At 32.0% G+C, this 20,493-nt stretch overlaps 2 protein-coding genes across 2 annotated transcripts; both read left to right on the top strand.

The window, feature by feature from the left end:
- The first annotated feature begins 670 nt into the window (after window positions 1-670).
- LOC129908128 (alcohol dehydrogenase) lies at window positions 671-1,916 on the top strand. Its single transcript, XM_055984443.1, has 5 exons — window positions 671-885; window positions 958-1,185; window positions 1,243-1,416; window positions 1,480-1,634; window positions 1,696-1,916. The coding sequence occupies exons 1-5, from the start codon at window positions 793-795 to the stop codon at window positions 1,829-1,831; spliced, it is 786 nt and encodes a 261-aa protein (XP_055840418.1). The 5' UTR covers window positions 671-792; the 3' UTR covers window positions 1,832-1,916.
- A 4,677-nt stretch (window positions 1,917-6,593) lies between these two features.
- LOC129908118 (double-strand break repair protein MRE11-like) lies at window positions 6,594-20,445 on the top strand. Its single transcript, XM_055984425.1, has 6 exons — window positions 6,594-6,780; window positions 6,891-7,014; window positions 18,057-18,999; window positions 19,068-19,336; window positions 19,820-20,210; window positions 20,275-20,445. Exons 1-6 carry the CDS (start codon window positions 6,681-6,683, stop codon window positions 20,383-20,385), a joined length of 1,938 nt encoding a protein of 645 aa, XP_055840400.1. The 5' UTR covers window positions 6,594-6,680; the 3' UTR covers window positions 20,386-20,445.
- Window positions 20,446-20,493: the final 48 nt, after the last annotated feature.

The raw sequence follows: 20,493 nt of genomic DNA, 5'->3' as shown, positions 1-20,493 counted from the left end.
TTTTACCCAGTCTTAGCTCTAAATGTAATATGATACTAACCAAAATTGTACCTATGATCGTTTTACTATTTTGTCTGGACATTTTTCTTTCCATTCTTTAATTTTGTTGATCTACCCTTTACCTACCTCAAAAAATTATGCAATCAGAATTATTCCCAATCAATAAATATTTCGCCCTCTACTGATTTATCATTTTGTAAGATGTAAGCTCTATTTGGTTTGGAAAAATGATCTAGATGTAAATGATAAATACAATATTTTATGCTAGCACTTTTTAAAATTAAGAACAAAAAATGAGAAATTTTTGATTCCAAAATCCAATTAGGTACTGAAATACTGGGTGTAAAACACCTTTTTAATTAAATTATTGACAAATTTACACTCTATCAACTTTTGTTACAAGTGTGCTCCGAATAATCCCCCTATATGATTCCGAGTTCATTTTATAAACCAACTGCAGGTAGTTGTTGTACTTCTTACCTACTATTACCTATTTGAAATCAGATACCTCTGTATCGTAATCCCATATTAAACTACAAAAATATCGTAATACTTTGGAGAAATCATTATTGATTGTATACCACATTATTTTCTTTAAATGATATCAATTTCCATCTACAATCATTATTATCTCTTCCATCTGGACGATATAAAATCAGGTGCAACTTATAACCTAAAACTAGTCGGTTAACTGAGATAGTGTGACAAGTACTTGAGCTCTTAACTCAAACTTGCTCCATATAAATATTTTTTTAAATAAAACATCCTTAAGGAAGCTCTTGATCTCAAAAAATGGCTTTTGCTGGAAAGAATGCTGTAATAACAGGTGGAGCTGGAGGTATTGGCCTTCAAGTTTGTGTGGAACTATTGAAAAATAATATTGCGGTAGGTCCAAATTTTTTTTTTTATTCAAACCCTTGAAAAAAATGAACTTAAATGTGTTGAGCCCTTTTTCAGAACGTGGCTTTAATTGATGTCCAAGAGAACCTTGAAAAAATTGCCAAACTTCGAGCTGCTCATCCTTCGCAAACAATACTTTTGATCAAAATGGATGTAGCCAATAAGAAAGGAATCGATGCAGCTTTTGAAGAAATTATCAAAAACCTTGGAAGCATTCACTTGCTGGTTAATGTGGCTGGAATATTCAATGATCTTGATGTAGAAAGGACATTGCAGGTTAATTTGGTAAGAAAGAAACCAATTATCAACTGATAAAGAATGTTTAACTGACATCCTAAAAAGGGTGGCATTATTAACTCAACTTTAGCAGGTATGAAGCATATGAGTAAAGAAAATGGCGGTCAAGGAGGGCTTGTAGCTAATATGTCTTCAGTAGTTGGACTTGATCCTATGTTTCTGTTGCCAGTTTATTCCTCAACAAAACATGCCATTATTGGATTCACTCGGTGTTTAGGGGTAGAATACAACTTTTATCATAAATTTTGTCAATAACTTAACTAATAACCATCCTATTTTTAGAATGACTACTACCTTCAAAAGACTGGCATCAAATTCATAACACTTTGTCCTGGTGCAACTATAACAGACATGTTCACAAATTTCACAGAGAAAATTTTATTTAGTGATATGGCTGATGAGTCTTATAACATTCTCGATAGATTAAATAAGCAAAGGTGAGATAAGACAGGATGACATGATGTCTTTTTTAAATAATGTGGAGACTTTTTTTTCTAGTGCTGCTGATGTTTCCCGCTGTATTATTCAAGCTATGCAAAAAGAGGAAAATGGTAAAGTTTATATAATTGAAGGTAAAAAGCTATTTCCTGTAGAGATGACACGTTATTGGAGTGGTATTGAGGATCAGCTGTAGATGATGGATTGGAAAATTTCGTGTAAATGTTTTTTTTTTTTTTGCTTCTATGATTGCAGTGTATCTAGAATTTAAAACTTATAGAAGAAAACATTTTTAATAAAATTTTTTTTTGGTTTCATTTTTCGTATTTTTCCATAGGTACTTGCAGTTTATCTGCTGTTTTAAGTCAATTCCATTATAATCTTTTTTTGGTTTATTAAAATTAATTTGTTTTAAATTATCGATTGGAAACACCCTGGAGAATGGTTTCTTAGGCTTTCTTCTAGACCGATTATACATATTTCTTTCAGTATACATACGTTTATTTAAAAAAGTATAATGTAAAATACAGTCAAAACTCTAGAGCCCACACAGCGAATTTTGCGAGTGTAGGTATAAGGTGTATCCTAGAGTGACCGCAACTCCCATAGAAAAATTCTTTTGTCGAATTTTTTCGGGGGAACTGTATACTGATGTATATAACCAATATATGTGAGTATTATGCAGTTCTATAGCCTTACGCGTCCTGATAACGAATTCAAAAGTCTGTCAGCTTTAACGTTTTTTCGAGGGTTAAACAACGCACTTCACTCTTTTTCTGCGACTTACCTTTAATCTGAAGCCCTCGAAGATAATAAACTTGCGTCGTGTTTTTGCGGTAGCTCAGTACTTAGTTCAGTAAAATTTTGCACGGTAAGAAAAAAAAATTACTTATTCACATTCAAGGACTTCCCTCTTACTGATTTATTAAACAAGAAAAAAAAAAAAAAACAGTTTAACAACTACAATGTATTGCAATTTGCAATGCTCACAAAAAGAAACTTTTTTTCGATGAGTCAATAGAATATGCTTTAGCAAATGGTCAAATCAAGGTCAATCCTACCAAAATTACCCAAACCATTGAAAATTAAATGAAAATTAAATAAAAATCAAAGAATTCAGAATAAGCACTTCACAATCATTATAGTGTGACAGAACTATGTAGAACTCCAGAGAATATTTATACAATGTTTAGAGAGAATTTTTCATTGCACCTATAAGGACCCTATAGGAGACTCCAGAAAATATTCTTAGAAGAATTATATCAGCGTTTACTGTTAATTCTTACCGTAGATTATAGCAGCTTTATAGGTGCGAATAGCACTTTGGGTTCAAAATTCAGAAGCAAAATTGTGATTTGGGAAGGGTATAGGTACTTTGTAGTGGAAGATTTAAATTAAGATACTGACCCAAAAGAATTGAAAAAGATGATTTGGCTCTCTTTTAATTTTTAAGCTTTTTTCCGTCTTTCTTTAAAAATCTTTACTATAGTTTTCTCGTAATTTGATATGTTTTTTTTTTTAAATGCTTTTGGTTAATTTCATGAGAGCGTATAGGCATATTTTTGTATGTTGTTTGTTCTTATTTATTTACCTATTCACTAAATAAAGTACCTATATTTTAATATATACACTTAGTATATTAATTACACGGTGTAACACTCAAAATATACGCGGGCGGAGACCTATCAGGTTTTGTAGAGCTAGTCGCACTGAATACGAAACGGTATTTTAAAATCCCCTAACACCCCCAAAATCTGGAGTTACGGGCAAAAAACGGTTTTTTGGACCTTCACCCATTGAAAAAATTCTAGCTTCGACAATTTTTTACCCATTTTCGATTTTTTTACAGTTTCTGATAGAAGATAAATATACCTTTTTAACAATGTATAAAACATGTAACTCGGTTAAACCACTTAGAATTTATAAGATGTCTAAGTTCAAAAATTAAATTTTTTTTGTCATTTGCCCAACTTCGGCATCAATTTAAAGTATATGTTTTCAAAACAACATGCTATTTAAAAAATATATTCTAAAACTATATCTATTTCCCAATTGATCGAGGTATTTTTTATGAAAATCACTTCAAAATTGGCTTAGAAAAAAAAAATTTTCGATTTCAACCCAGATACAGAAATTCGAACTTTTAGGTATAGAACAAAAATGTTGTTTCGGCACGTAGTAGGATAGGTTGGGCGCCAGGATTTGATGAAAAGTGTTTGTGGAGGAGCGCAATACAAACATTTTTTTTCTTTGGGAGGGTGGTCTATCTCCCCCCGTTTAGGTGGGAGGGGCATTTTTCTAAAAAAAAAAAAAATTATTAAAAAACAACGGCAACACTTACAGTAATAAATGATACCATTTCCAAAAGGCAAAATTGTGCATTTGATTCTTATTTTTAAATCAATATAATATTACCAATAGTTTTTGAAACAATCGATTTCAAAGTTAAAAATAGGGGAAACATTTTTTTAAAAACTCATTTTATACTATTTTTGTCCAGACTGTGAATTTTAGTAAATAAATTACTTAGGCCCAATTTATTCACTCTCCATTATTTTTAAAGGCTCCATTAAAAATTATAAAACTGTCAAATCGCATACAAATTTTAAAATTTCCCTTTTTTAATGGCGACTTTAAATTTAATGGAGTGTGAATAAATTGGACCTTAGACAGAAAACTGCCTCAATTAATTCCTTATCAAACAGTGAAAACTGTATGTTTCTATGTCTTCTAGTTTTTGGGAAAATTGAAAAATTATTTTATCAGATTTTTCTTTTTTCAAAATATTTTTTGTTCTTATTTGTTTTTATTTTTCAATTTTCTCAAAAACTAGAAACGGGGGAGATAGACCACCCTCCCAAAGAAAAAAAATGTTTGTATCGAGCTCCTCCACAAAAACTTTTCATCAAATCCTGGCGCCCAACTTATCCTACTACGTGCCGAAACAACATTTTTGTTCTATACCTAAAAGTTCGAATTTCTGTATCTGGGTTGAAATCGGAAATTTTTTTTTTTCTTAGCCAATTTTGAAGTGATTTTCATAAAAAATACCTCGATCAATTGGGAAATAGATATAGTTTTAGAATATATTTTTTAAATAGCATGTTGTTTTGAAAACATATACTTTAAATTGATGCCGAAGTTGGGCAAATGACAAAAAAAATTTAATTTTTGAACTTTGACATCTTATAAATTCTAAGTGGTTTAACCGAGTTACATGTTTTATACATTGTTAAAAAGGTATATTTATCTTCTATCAGAAACTGTAAAAAAATCGAAAATGGGTAAAAAATTGTCGAAGCTAGAATTTTTTCAATGGGTGAAGGTCCAAAAAACCGTTTTTTGCCCGTAACTCCAGATTTTGGGGGTGTTAGGGGATTTTCAAATACCGTTTCGTATTCAGTGCGACTAGCTCTACAAAACCTGATGGGTCTCCGCCCGCGTATATTTTAAAACCTCATTTTTGTAACACCGTGTTATTGTTTCATTGCTTCTAAAATTAAAAGTATTATTAAGTATTGTGCTGTCTGAGAATATCTTCAAATAAGATGTAATGGATGTGACTTTCTTTCGTCATTAATTAAAAAGTGGATTTTTTCGGCCGCCAGACTATGACCAGATCCCTCTCCGGGGTTTTCAAACTTTGGACCTGTTATGCTCCATATAATTTGAATTAATAACCCAGATATGTTTTGCATTTATTTTTCCTTAGTTCACTGGACTGCTAAAAGAAAAAAATTTATGTATTTAACAGAGAAGTGATGGCTGTTTGAATCTATAGCCAGCCTTTACTGGTTAAAAAAGTGAATATTTTCAAAGTTATTTTTTGTTTTTCAGACATTCAGTAAAGCTTTCAAAAATTAATGGAGAAAGCTTATACATATTTTGGTTTAAACAAAATTGTCTTCTATTTTAACATAAAATCACGTTAGTGAAAAAAGTACAAAAGTATTTAAAAGTAAGAATGCGAATTGTTTTTTGTTTTTGCAAAAACAAAAACATTAGTTTTCTGCATCACTTTTGTAAGTTTCTGCAATCGGAAAAGTTATCACAAAATAAATTTGCTACACGTGATTTTTCAATTGCCTAAGCAGTCAGTTTGTAGGCAAGAGGGATGAGGAGTGAAGGGGGAAGATGCTCACGAAGGGAATTGAATTTTCTAAGGGTAGTACAGTTCCATTGCTAAATTGTTTCTCTTTTTGACGTTTGTTATTAGAAAATGTAAAAGTGGAACGTGATTGGGCACAACAGTGTGTAGCCACAGCATGTGATTTTTCAATCGATTGAAAAATTACTGTGTAGCCAGGTACAAACGCTTTACGTTTGTCTCTTCTCCCTTTTGGCAAAAAATAAACAAAGTGGTAAACTTTAACATTGAATTTACAAAAAATCATAACGGTCGTTAGCCACAAAATTGTGAAAGGGGTGTTTATTATTTTAAATTTTGTTTTATGCGTCTTTCCATTGTAACGCAAATTATTACAGCTTATAATTTCATAAAACTCATGAATTTCCACAATTCAAAATCTATTCTTTTCAACCGTTCTATCTATACCGGATATCACGTTAAATTTCAAAATAAATTTACGCCATCTATTGACGAACACTTATAACAACCAAACCAATGCAAAAAAGCATGTCAAACAGGTTTTCTTTTCAAAATCAACAGTTTGTTTTCATCTGATTGGGTGTGTTCAGATTTCGGTGTTCTAATTAACCTCTCACAAATAGAAATGCTACAAAATAGGAATTCGCAATCTGCAATAATTATTTATTTTATACAATCTAAACAAATGATTTTATTAATTTTATGATCTCAAAGAGAAATTTGCTTAGTTTTATACCAATTGATATTTCAGTCTCAGGTAAAACAACAAAAGAGACAGGTCCGAATTTTGAGTCCTTGCACTTTACCAACTGGAGACACAAACACAAACATTAATTCGAACAAACCTAAAATCCATTGATTTGTTTGTTTTGTATTTCTGTCTACATTTCGTAGTTCTTTATTTAATAATTTATTTATTTGTTAATAACACTTAAAAATGTCCACTCCATCCGATCAATATGAAAGAGAAAATATTATTAATATTATGATTGCCACAGATAATCATTTGGGTTATTGCGAAAAAGATCCCATAAGAGGTGAGCAATGAGCAACACACAAATTAAACACCCGGCTTATCGACTTATGACGCACATGTTTGTGATGAAATTTGCCACTTAAAAATGCTTTTGTTTATGTTCTTTTATAGGAAACGATAGTTTCATTGCATTCGAAGAAATTCTTGAACTTGCCGTCGAAAAAGATGTTGATTTCATTCTATTGGGTGGCGATTTGTTCCACGATGCTACTCCCAGTCAGAATTCTTTGCACAAGTAAGTACATACACTGCACGTCACTTGAATAGAAACAATAATTTTTCTTAAGAAAATTGCGATTAGTAAGGTAACAAACAATGTTGTACAAACAAATAAATCCAAAACAGAAACCGGATGGGTACTAGTTGTGTTATTTCGCATTACTTTACAAAATACAATGTTTATATTGCGTCACTTGAATAGAAACAAGATCTTTAATTAGATAAAATAAAAATGATGAAAAATCATTAACAACATTAATTTTAGTAAAGCAATGTTAAACTTTGACATAACCAATTTATGGGCTAAAAGCTTCTATGCATAAATAGGAGCTAGCATTGGAAATGGAATTGAAGTGTACACAATCGTTGACCTAATTGGAGAAAATGCTTAAATTATAATTGTTTGGTACCTTCTTAAAAATTGAGAAAAGTAACTGGGTGACCTAGCTTAGCTCGGTGTCTTTAAAAATGTTTTATTTTTATTTGCGGCATTCTAAGGCTAAGCGGGTAACAAAAGGCTTACGGCCGATTTCTTCACAGAGTCCTAGCGCTAGTACCGGTCCTAGTCCTAAAGTTAGTACTCAAATCGGTACCAAGTGATTTCTTCACAAAAGTCCTAAGCGCTAGTACTGTCAAATTGATACCGAGTATTAGTTAGGACTCAGTATTTGTTAGGACCTCGAAATCGGTAGTCTAGCGGTTAGTACTTGAATCAAAACAATGAATTTCATTCTTTTTAAGAGATATCTTACAGATTTTTTAATTTCTTGGGTGTTGTTTCATGATTTTTTGGTGATTTGAATGATTTTTAAAATTTACCAAGAACACCTGAAATGAGAAGTGCAATACCAGAACGTGAAGAATGCACAAAAGAACACTTCCTGATGAAAAAGTAACAAAAATTGATATCGAACTTTCTAAAAGTGAAACCCAAGTCAAAACAGATGGGCTTTGCGTAGAAATTCTGCATTTGCATTTTTATTTCTAGAAATATCTGGAAAAGAGTAGGCTACGACTACTTAAAGTATGACCTTTCGGGTCCATTTTTTGGGTGCAACAATTTTTGAACCATAGTATCACAGATGAATATCCAACATCAATCTTCTAGTTTTCAACACAAAATATATGTTTGTTCTATTTACAAATAGCTTTGATGGCTATGTTGTACAAGCCATGGTTAAAAAATAAATGCGCCTTTAAGAACTGTTATTTTTATTGAAATATGTATGTACATTTACACATCTATGTACATAAATGCAAACTGTTTTTGTTATTTCTTAACATATAATTATTCTTCCTGGTGGTTCATCCGTTTCTAGCCCAGAATATTGAAGAAATCTCTCGTTTTTTGTTGGTAATCTGGTTATTAGCTTTTCCAATTTGAACTTTCCATTTTTGATTTTGACACTTCTTGATTAAACTTTAATTTCTTTTCTTATTTGGCCTTTTATAATTTTGTTTAATATTTTCTCAACGGTGATATCATTAATCTTGTGTTTTTTGTCTATTTGTTTTGTTTTATTTCTTGAAATATCGAGATATAATAATTTCAAATAACAAAATATTGTCAAAATGACAGTTAGACCAGTTTTATACGAATTATTTCTTAGGACCACTTAGATCAGGTCCTAGGTATAAATGTGAAGAAATGCTTAGGTAGGTACTAACTTTTTGTTAGGACCGAGTACCAGAGCTAGGACCTGGGGTCGTATCACCGCACACGATTACGATCATACGTTAACGTTTTTACTATTTCTCTCTCTATTTAATCAATCTATGAATATCCAACATCAATCTTCTAGTTTTCAACACAAAATATATGTTTGTTCTATTAGGCTATTGATTATGTCGAAAAAAACAGGGCGATAAGGAACTAAGACGTTCACGGGTTTTTATTGCAGGAATCGTTCAATGGGTTATAAAAGAACATAAAACCGCGGAGTGCTATTAAATGAGAGGGTGGAAACTGAAGATAGGGGTGTAAAAGCCCCCTTTTTGTTTTTTTCAATATATCTCGTAAACCGAGCAAAATTTTAGTATATTGCTCTCAAAACTTTTTGTAGAGAATTGAATTTCCTATTAGAATAATGTTTTTTAAAAATTGAAAAAAAAAATTTCCATACCAAAATAGTCGAAACAATCATAAAAAAAATATCAAAAAAATCGATTTTTTGAGTTTTTTTGCTTTTTTAGTTGTACATTTTTTTTGGGTTGAGATAGACTTAAACATTGCTCCAAAGAAAAAAAAGAAGATTAAATTTCCTTCAAAACCCTGTACTCACTAAATTTTTTCATTGAAAGTTAACCGAAGTATGGCCATTTTAATCTATCTTTTTTTCGCATTTTTAGTTTTACTCAAGTAAAACAGAAACATTTGAGGGGAAAGTACGATAACTTAAGCACCAAGAACTGATAATGAGATTTTGTAGAGGGGTTAAATACAATCATTGTTTACTATGGGAGGGGGGATCTATGTCCCCCCGTTTTGGAGGGAGGGGCAATTTTCTAAAAAAAAATACTTAAAATAAAAAAAAATTATTAAAAAACAACGGCAACACTCACAGTTTTGATTGATACTTTTTTCAAAAGCTAGAATTATAAACTTAATATTAATTTTAAAATGAAGTTATTTTAATCAATTGTTTTTGAAATAAACGAGTGATTCAAATAATGAAAGTATTTTGTCTATTTTTCAATTTTCTCAAAAAGTAGAAGGCATAGGAACATTATGATTTTCATGATTTGATAAGAAATCAATTAAGACAGTTTACTTTGTCGATCAATTTCGTATTGAAGTCCACAGTCTTTGTGAAAATTGTACTCAATGTGCTTTTTAAACTTTTTTTTCACAAGTTTTGACTTTGAAATCGGGTATTTCAAAAACAATTGATTAAAATAACTTCATTTTAAAATTAATATTAAGTTTATAATTCTAGCTTTTGAAAAAAGTATCAATCAAAACTGTGAGTGTTGCCGTTGTTTTTTAATATTTTTTTTTTATTTTAAGTATTTTTTTTAGAAAATTGCCCCTCCCGCCAAAACGGGGGGACATAGATCCCCCTCCCATAGTAAACAATGATTGTATTTAACCCCTCTACAAAATCTCATTATCAGTTCTTGGTGCTTAAGTTATATTGGATGTAAATTCAAAATATAAATATTTCAGTTGAGTAGGCTTTGCTTTCAATTCAAATTTGTAACGATATCGGGTAATTCCCCGAAAAAGATTTTTCTAAGAAATATACCATTGTGTTTCATTCTCATTCAATCTCATTCATTCTTATATTCATTCGCTGTGTAAAATTCAAAGAAGCAACATTAAAATATCAATGTCCTGAATGAAGTTTGTGTTTTAATTCATTATTCTAATAGGTTATGGGTCCAAGTGCGTTTTATTGATAAAAGTTAACAAATTAAAATTTATTAAATCTTTTTGTGTTATAAACAATTGAATAATTTAAAACGTGTAAAAATGCAAAATCAAAAAATGAAAAGGAATATTACCCCATTCAACGGGGAAAACTATAGCATCTGGAAATTTCGATTAAGGGCTCTTGTTGCCGAGGAAAACTGTTTGCCAGCTTTGGAGGAGACTCCAGGGTTGAACAAGGACACAGGAGAATGGCGAAGGATGGAACGAATAGCGAAAGGCTGCATTATAGAGCACTTGAGCGACACGATGATTGGAATGATTACCGAGGAAAAGACAGCTCTCGATATTCTAAGGAAACTTGATGAGATCTATGAAAGGAAGAGTCTAGCTACGCAGTTATCTGTGCAAAAACGACTTTTAACTTTCAAGTTCAAAGGCGACATCTCTCTTATGGAACATTTCATAAAATTTGATGAAATGTTAACAGAACTTCAGGCGGCAGGAGCTCAGGTCAACGAAATGAATAAGGTGGCACAATTACTACTGACGTTGCCAACTTCTTACGACGGTATAGTCACAGCTATTCAAACTCTAGCTGAAAAGGATTTGACATTGGCGTTTGTGAAGACAAGATTGCTAGATTATGATACAAAAATCAAGCAAGAAAACCGCGATACATCATCTAAAGTGCTCCAAATTGAGCACCATGCAAATAATAGACCATCAAATAAATTAAATTATGATCGAAAAGTTTTTAAGAACTATAAAAGAAATAAATTTAACAATAAAACAAATCGTATGAAATGTGACCACTGTGGACGTACAAATCACATTAAAGCTAATTGCTACTTTTATAAAAAGTTTATTGGCTCTAATAATAAAAACACATTCTACAATAAAGGACATAAAGATGGTTTGGTTCAAACTGTGAATACAAACAAGAAATTTACATTTATGGTTGGTCGAAAACAACATTTCAACGAAACTTCCATCGGTTGCAATGAAATCAAGTTTATACTGGATTCGGGAGCAACTGACCACTTTGCAAACAAACGTGAATACTTTTCTACATTCAAACAACTGGATCAGCCTCTGGAGATTGGTGTAGCTAAGGAAAATATTACACTCGAAGTAAATGCGAAAGGAACAATCAATGTGATGACTAAAGAAGGCGTTCGTGGAGTGATAGATAATGTTTTATATGCACCGGACATTCCATACAATATTCTGTCCGTGGGCCGGATCCAAGAAGGAGGGATGTCTGTTCATTTTGAAGACGATGGAGATGTGGTAATTAAAAGGAACAATGAGGTATTGGTAAAGGGTGAGTCCGTTAACAAATTAATAATAATTAAATTTAATTATATAAAACTGATAAACTCAGAAATAAACACATGTAACAAAACCACAAATGATGGTTATAGGCTTTGGCATCAAAGGCTAGGCCACATAAGTAAAAATAAATTTTTAGAATTAAAAGCAGGAAACATGGCTGAAGATAGTAAAGTCATACAAAATCTAACTCCTACTGATTTACTCTGCGAATCTTGCATATATGGCAAGCAAGCGTGCTTACCTTTTTCTAAAAAGAAAGACAAGTCTCATGTTAAACGTCCTTTGTTCATTATTCATTCCGATATTTGCGGACCAATTAGCCCTCAAACAGTTAATAACAAAAATTATTTTGTTACGTTTATTGATGAATTTACCCATTATGTTGTCGTGTATTTACTTACACATAAATCAGAACTCTTTGATACATTTAAAGATTTTGTAGCTAAAAGTGAGGTTCATTTTAATCTTAAAATAGAATATTTTTACTGTGATAATGGAGGTGAATATATTTCAAATGATATGAAAACATTTTTCAAAGAGAAAGGCATATCATATCATTTAACCGTACCATATACTCCACAACAGAACTCGGTCGCAGAGAGAATGAATAGGACTTTAACTGAAAAAGCTCGCTCTATGATTAATAGTGCAAATTTGCAAAAATGTTTTTGGGGAGAAGCAATTTTAACTGCTACTTATTTATTAAATATTTCCCCAACAAAAGCATTGACAACAAATAAAACACCTTTTGAAATGTGGCATAATAAAAAACCAAAATTACAGAACTTGAGAGTTTTTGGATGTACTGTTTTCATTCATAATAAAAACAGAAAAAGTAAATTTGATGAAAAATCATTTAAAGGCATATTTGTTGGCTATGAACCAAATGGTTACAAAATTTTTAATCCAAAAACAAATAAATTTGCTATAGCTCGTGATGTCATTTTTGACGAATTTAGTTTTAATACATCAAGGCCAAATTTGAGTTTTGATGAAGGAGTTGATTCAGAAAACTTCAATGAATTAAAAATGCCTAAATTTACTAACACTGATGACAGTAAACCTGTTGATAGCAAAAAAGCAGGTAAATCCGGTAAAACAGAAAAATCTGTAAATGAAACGGATGATGGACATGTTCCAATAGAACACTTAAAAACTGCAGAGGGAAACTGCAGGAAAAGTGAAAGAATTAAAAATCTTCCAAAAGTCTCATATAATGAGGACGAAGGAGATATTGAAAATTATTTATTACATGTAGAATCTATAGTAAATTCTGCTCCAAAAGACTTCCAAGATATCAATGAAAGGGAAGATCAAAGTAAATGGTTAGAAGCCATAAAGGAGGAATTGAATTCTCTGGAAGTAAATAAAACTTGGTCGATTGTAAAAAGACCAGTCGACAAAAATATTATTGACTGTAAATGGGTTTTTAACATTAAAAACGACGTAAGTGGAAATCCATGTAGGTACAAAGCTAGATTAGTTGCCAAGGGGTTTAGCCAAAAATATTTACAAGATTATAGTGAAACCTTCGCGCCAGTAGTTCGAATTACAACATTTCGAATGATATTAGCCTTCGCAAATCAATTCAATTTATTGATCCATCAAATGGATGTCAAAACTGCATTTTTGAATGGCTGTTTGAAAGAAGAAATATACATGCGTATTCCAGAAGGTGTACCAAACAAAAACACTAATTTAGTTTGTAGATTACATAAGTCTATATACGGCTTAAAACAATCGGCTAGATGCTGGTTCGAAAGGTTCGATGCTGTACTTAAAGGTCATGGTTTCAAGAATTCTCCAAATGATCATTGTCTCTATCTTTTAGATAGAGGAAATCCAAATAAAAATATATACGTTGTGCTTTATGTAGATGACCTTTTAGTTGTAACAAGCGATATAGATACAATGTCAAACTTCAAACTATATTTAAAACAACAATTCGATATGATCGATATGAATGAGGTAAAGTTGTTTCTAGGCATACATGTCGAAAGGAAAGACAATGAAATTTCATTGAATCAAATCAATTATTTGAAAAGCGTATTGAATAAATTTAATATGTCGGATTGTAATCCAATAAGTACACCACTTCCTATAAAATTAGATTCAGAAGCTTTAAATTCAAATGAGGAGTTCGCAGCTCCATGTCGAAACCTTATCGGTTGTTTAATGTACGCAATGCAGTGTACTCGTCCTGATCTGTGTACAGCGATCAATTTTCTAAGTAGATATCAAAATAAAAATAACAAAGAACTATGGCAGAATTTGAAAAGAGTTTTAAGATATGTTAAAGGTACGATTAATTTTAAATTAACGTATAGAAAATTAGCCTACAAAGAATTATTGGTCGGATATGTCGACGCTGATTGGGGTGGAAGCGAAATTGACAGAAGAAGTACCACAGGTTACCTATTTAAATTATTTGGTAACAATTTAATTTGCTGGAATACCAAACGGCAAACTTCAGTAGCAGCTTCATCAACTGAGGCTGAATATATGGCACTTTTTGAGAGTGTCAGAGAAGCACTCTGGATCAAATCTTTATTAAAAAGTATTGATTTTAAAATAAATGAATCAATAACAATTTTTGAAGATAATCAAAGTTGTATTTCGCTTGCTAATAACCCTGTATCCCATAAACGCTCCAAACATATTGACATAAAGTACCACTTCACGAGAGAACAAATAGAAAACAATAATATAAATGTAAAATATATTTCAACAGATAACCAGCTTGCAGATATATTCACCAAACAACTACCAGCTCCTAAGTTTCGGGAAATCATCTTTAATCTTGGCTTAGAAGAATAAAAATCAACTCTGAAGTTTCATTATTTTATTATTTATTCATCACATATTTAAAACATTCATTTCCATAAACAAAAAGCAAATTTAATTTTATTTATTTATTAATGAAATCAATTTTTAGTTTGTATTCAACAATAACATTTGTATTGTAAATTTTATCATAACATAATATTTTGAATTAATACTAATTTTGTTTAAGTTGTATAAAGCTAAAATGTTTATATTTTGAGGGCGGCTATTGGATGTAAATTCAAAATATAAATATTTCAGTTGAGTAGGCTTTGCTTTCAATTCAAATTTGTAACGATATCGGGTAATTCCCCGAAAAAGATTTTTCTAAGAAATATACCATTGTGTTTCATTCTCATTCAATCTCATTCATTCTTATATTCATTCGCTGTGTAAAATTCAAAGAAGCAACATTAAAATATCAATGTCCTGAATGAAGTTTGTGTTTTAATTCATTATTCTAATAAGTTATCGTACTTTCCCCTCAAATGTTTCTGTTTTACTTGAGTAAAACTAAAAATGCGAAAAAAAGATAGATTAAAATGGCCATACTTCGGTTAACTTTCAATGAAAAAATTTAGTGAGTACAGGGTTTTGAAGGAAATTTAATCTTCTTTTTTTCTTTGGAGCAATGTTTAAGTCTATCTCAACCCAAAAAAAATGTACAACTAAAAAAGCAAAAAAACTCAAAAAATCGATTTTTTTGATATTTTTTTTATGATTGTTTCGACTATTTTGGTATGGAAATTTTTTTTTTTCAATTTTTAAAAAACATTATTCTAATAGGAAATTCAATTCTCTACAAAAAGTTTTGAGAGCAATATACTAAAATTTTGCTCGGTTTACGAGATATATTGAAAAAAACCAAAAAGGGGGCTTTTACACCCCTATCTTCAGTTTCCACCCTCTCATTTAATAGCACTCCGCGGTTTTATGTTCTTTTATAACCCATTGAACGATTCCTGCAATAAAAACCCGTGAACGTCTTAGTTCCTTTCTAAATGACATAATCAATAGCCTATATTTACAAATAGCTTTGTACTATGTTGTACAAGCCATGGTTAAAAAATAAATGCGCCTTTAAGAACTGTTATTTTTATTGAAATATGTATGTACACTACACATCTATGTACATAAATGCAAACTGTTTTTGTTATTTCTTAACATATAATTATTCTTCCTGGTGGTTCATCCGTTTCTAGCCCAGAATATTGAAGAAATCTCTCGTTTTTTGTTGGTAATCTGGTTATTAGCTTTTCCAATTTGAACTTTCCATTTTTGATTTTGACACTTCTTGATTAAACTTTAATTTCTTTTCTTATTTGGCCTTTTATAATTTTGTTTAATATTTTCTCAACGGTGATATCATTAATCTTGTGTTTTTTGTCTATTTGTTTTGTTTTATTTCTTGAAATATCGAGATATAATAATTTCAAATAACAAAATATTGTCAAAATGACAGTTAGACCAGTTTTATACGAATTATTTCTTAGGACCACTTAGATCAGGTCCTAGGTATAAATGTGAAGAAATGCTTACGGCCAATTTCTTCACATAAGTCCTAAGTCAGCTTAGTACCCGGTCTAGCTAGACCAGGTACTAGCACTAGTACTCGGTCCTAAGGAAAAGTTAGGACCCGGGCATTTCTTCACATATATAGGACCTGATCTAAGTTCACAACGCAGTCCTAAGAAATAATACGTATAAAACTGGTCTAACTGTCAGTCTGACAATATTTTGATGTGTGAAATAATTAATTTTGATATTTGAAATAATTTATTTTCATATTTAAGAGATTTTACCAAAATAAAGAAAGAAAAAACGTAGAAAATAATAAAAGGAATATCAAAAAAATTTTAAAACAAATGTGGTCAAACGTAACAAGAAACCAACAAGCAAAACAAATTCGATTCGTTTATCAAGAAATTTCACAGTCAAGAATTAATTCATGAATGCTGTGATCTGGGTAATGTAAGCAATTCTGAAATGCAGGTGACCAAAAACGAGGAAGGTTTCATACAAGTACTCCGAAGTATAAACGGATCGCCAACCTTAATGCAGCAGACCTATATTAAGTTAACGACGCTTTCATAGAAGTTTGTACCTACATACATGTGTATGTACATAAATAAAATAATTTTAATAAAAAGAATAATTTAAAAGAACGCAGTCCTTATATTGTCTTTTTTTTTTTAATAAAATGCAACTCGCAATATTTTATCATGATTTATAGACAAGTCCGAGGTGTATTAGTGAGAGTGTAATGTGGCTAACAGGTCGAGCAATTTAAAGACCATCTTGGTTGTCACTTTTAGGAACATCGAACTTTTTTGGAACTTCTTCACCAAGAAGTATTCTCTTGTTTATTCCTCCGGTTCCGGAATTGCATTCGTCATTTCAGGTAATTTTGGTAATATTTTAAAAATCGCTGAAATCATTAAAATGACCAAAAAATCACGTAACAAGCGAAACAGCACCCAAGATATTAATAAATCTGTCAGATTTCTCTTAAAAAGAATAAAATCCTTTGCTTTTATTCGAGTACTAACCGCTAGACTACCGATTTTTAGGTTCTAACTTTAACGAAGTCCTAAGTAAAAATCGGTACCAATTTGACAGTACTAGGGCATAGAACTTTTGTGAAGAAATCACTTGGTACCGATTTGAGTACTAACGATTGGTATAATAACCAAGTCTTAGCTGATTTTGAGGAGCTAGCTAGTACCGAGTCCTAACTAGTACTCGGTCCTAAACTGACAGTTTTAGGACTTAGTACTTGAGTGAAGAAATGAGTTGATACCGATTTGGGTACTAACTTTAGGACTAGGACCAGTATTAGCGCTAGGACTCTGTGAAGAAATCGGCCGTTAGGTAGGTACTAACTTTTTGTTAGGACCGAGTACCAGAGCTAGGACCTGGGGTCGTATCACCGCACACGATTACGATCATACGTTAACGTTTTTACTATTTCTCTCTCTATTTAATCAAAACAAAAAGATAGAGACACATAGCAACCATACGATAACGAACGTATGCCGTAGTTCGACCCCTGGTCTAGCTAGACCGGGTACTAAGCTGGCTTAGGACTAATGTGAAGAAATCGGCCGTTAGATTTTTAATAAACGAGCATTTTGTTTTATTATTTCTAAAGCCTTAATGCCCGTCGTACAACTACTTTTTTAGTAGATTTTAGCTAGCGACCAAGTGAAGGAATTTTTTTTATATTCAATCACTAGGATACGTTATTTTCAAAATATTGTCAACCGAATTTGGCAAATTTTCCTATATCTTTCGCGATTTTGCATAGTGCAAGTGCATTTTCAATGTTAGATTCTATTTATGCATTTTCTGTAATGCCTAATGGCAAAAGTTCCTCTTTGAAAATGCAAAATCAAAAATCTGCTGAATTACCCCACCAAAGCGCCAATCGCTATTTTCTTAGCAAAATTGTTGTTTCTATTCAAGTGACGCGCAGTGTTTATACTATCAGGTTCTTAGTATCAGAGTTTGTTATTCTCATTGTATAGATGTTTAAAGCTCCTGCGACAGTATACGCTAGGGGACAGACCAATATCTGTTGAGTTCCTATCCGATCAGTCTCTGGCGTTCCATGACGCTCTAAATCAAACTGTTAACTACGAAGATCCCAACATAAACGTATCCATTCCAGTATTTTCTATTCATGGCAATCATGATGATCCAATTGGTTTGGGGAATCTCAGTGCCCTAAACATTCTAGCTACTACAGGTCTTATCAACTACTTTGGTCGCTGGACCGATCTCAGTCAAGTTGATATCAATCCAATTTTGTTGAAAAAAGGCGAAACCCAAATAGCTCTCTATGGCCTTTCGCACATATCCGATGCCCGCTTATGCCGTCTCTTCCAATCGGGTAAAGTTATAATGGAACAGCCTGATGAATCCGCAGGAGAGTGGTTCAATCTGATGGTTATTCATCAGAATCGTGCCGATCGAGGAAGGAAAAACTATATTCCCGAAGAGATTCTTCCAGATTTTTTGGATTTGATACTTTGGGGTCATGAACATGATTGCCGCATTGAAGCCGAAGTTAATACAAAGAAGAATTTCTTTGTAACTCAACCAGGTTCTTCAGTAGCAACATCATTGGCAGAAGGTGAATCTTTACAGAAAAATGTAGCAATCCTTCAAATTCTGAATAAGCAATTCCAAATTAAACCATTGCCTTTGAAAACTGTGCGTCCATTTATTTTCGAATCGATAACTCTGAGTGATTTCTCGGAAGAACATGGATTCGATCAGGCTGATGCCGCTGAGAAGGTGCAGAATTTAGCAAAAGAGAAGATGGAAGAAATGATTAAGCGAGCAGGAGAACGTCTCACTGACCATCCAAAACAACCCAAACTACCTCTGATTCGTTTAAGAATTATTTATAATGATGAAGCCCAGATGTTTAATGCCATTCGGTTTGGCCAACAGTACAATGAAAGAGTAAGTACTTTATAGGAAGAATGGGTATGGGTACCTTTAATGCTTCTCTTCTATTTTTTCTTCCATAGATTGCCAATCCAGCTGATGCTGTAGTCTTTAAAAAAATTATCAAGAAAACAAAGTTTGAGACTAAAGATTTTGATAAAGATGCCATGTCGAATGCTTTCAAAAAGGAGGAAGTTGAAAGTGAGGCAAAGGTCGAGGATGTTGTTGATCGATATTTTGATGAAGTCGACGAAGATAAGAAACTTCAAGTAATTAGTTCGAAAGTTCTGTCTGAAATGTGCTTCAGGATGGTTGAGAAAAATGATGCAAATGCAGCGGATACTATTCTTCAGTAAGTACCAATTTTTAAATCAGCTCTAATTTAAAATTTAGAAAATAAATTAATCACTATGTTTGATTAAGTTGTTGTTTGAAGAGTCTAGTATTGTCTTCCATCTGTTTTCAATATCATTTCAATTCCGAATGAAAATTTTCGGAGAAATAGCTTTTGAAAAACCCAATTTAGTTAAGGTAACCACTTGAAATTTTTCGAAAACCAATGCCACCAACTCGTTGATAGAAAATATATTCAGAGCGGTTCCGAAAATTCCTTGGTTAAATTCTTGCGACTTTTCATTGGTGAAATCTTGGGTTTCGATAAAAATAAGCATTTGACTGAAATTGTATCTCCAGATGTTTAGCATTCTTTTTGTAATTACAATAGTATTACCTTTTCAATCATAAAATGGTCCAAGGAGGAGCTAGATTCAACGTTTATGTTATAAGCCCTATCGACAAAAGTACCAATAGCTCACTTACTTCACTTATTCGATAGATTATTCCAAGAAATGGCCGTTGATCATTTAATGACCAAACTTCCCAATGAAGATAACATTGACGATGAACTTAAAGCGTGTCGCGACAATGGAGCGGAAAACCACGAAAAAATTATAAAATTGCTCGAAGAACGTGGTACTACAAAGAAAGTTAGAAACGAAGATGTCGATTCGATTTTTGGTTTGTCGGAAAAACTGCCCGAAAAGAAAGCCCCAGCATCTCGCAAAACTAAAGCTACATTTGACATCATTGACGATGACGATGAAAGCACACCACCACCAACAACTTCAACAACACGAGGAAGAGGACGAGGCAGAGGAGCGGCACGAGGTGGTAGAGGAAGTAGGGGTGCTAGAACCATGCCTCAATTGGATATTTCAATGGGATCAGTAAGATTAGAACTAAAAATCTCTTTCAAGATTGTTGAAAAAAAATTAATATTGAATTTTCTAGAAAACAAATACATCTACAAGGCAACCAACATTGCTCGATGCTATGCAGAAGTCATCTAGAATAAGAGCTGCACCTAAAGTAGTCTATGATATTTCTTCAGATTCTGAATAAGTTTTGTTATTTTTTTGTTAAATAAATTCGTTAAATAAAAAAAGTTTTCATTCCATTAAATATATCTAAGTTATTACTCGAAGTTACTTCCAAATTCAATCAGATTCT

The sequence above is a fragment of the Episyrphus balteatus genome, chromosome 2 (assembly GCF_945859705.1).
Source record: "Episyrphus balteatus chromosome 2, idEpiBalt1.1, whole genome shotgun sequence".
Lineage (NCBI taxonomy): Eukaryota > Metazoa > Arthropoda > Insecta > Diptera > Syrphidae > Episyrphus > Episyrphus balteatus.
Note: the sequence above shows the minus strand (reverse complement) of the source record. Positions and strands in the feature narration are given on the sequence as shown.

Bases quoted from the DNA above. Each gene is read 5' to 3' on its own strand.
- LOC129908128 (XM_055984443.1), top strand. From the start codon at position 793: ATGGCTTTTGCTGGAAAGAATGCTGTAATAACAGGTGGAGCTGGAGGT. The intron at 886-957 runs GTAGGTCCAAAT...GCCCTTTTTCAG, and splicing joins TATTGAAAAATAATATTGCG to AACGTGGCTTTAATTGATGT. The intron at 1,186-1,242 runs GTAAGAAAGAAA...CATCCTAAAAAG, and splicing joins GGACATTGCAGGTTAATTTG to GGTGGCATTATTAACTCAAC.
- LOC129908118 (XM_055984425.1), top strand. From the start codon at position 6,681: ATGTCCACTCCATCCGATCAATATGAAAGAGAAAATATTATTAATATT. The intron at 19,337-19,819 runs GTAAGTACCAAT...CTTATTCGATAG, and splicing joins GCAGCGGATACTATTCTTCA to ATTATTCCAAGAAATGGCCG. The intron at 20,211-20,274 runs GTAAGATTAGAA...TGAATTTTCTAG, and splicing joins TGGATATTTCAATGGGATCA to AAAACAAATACATCTACAAG.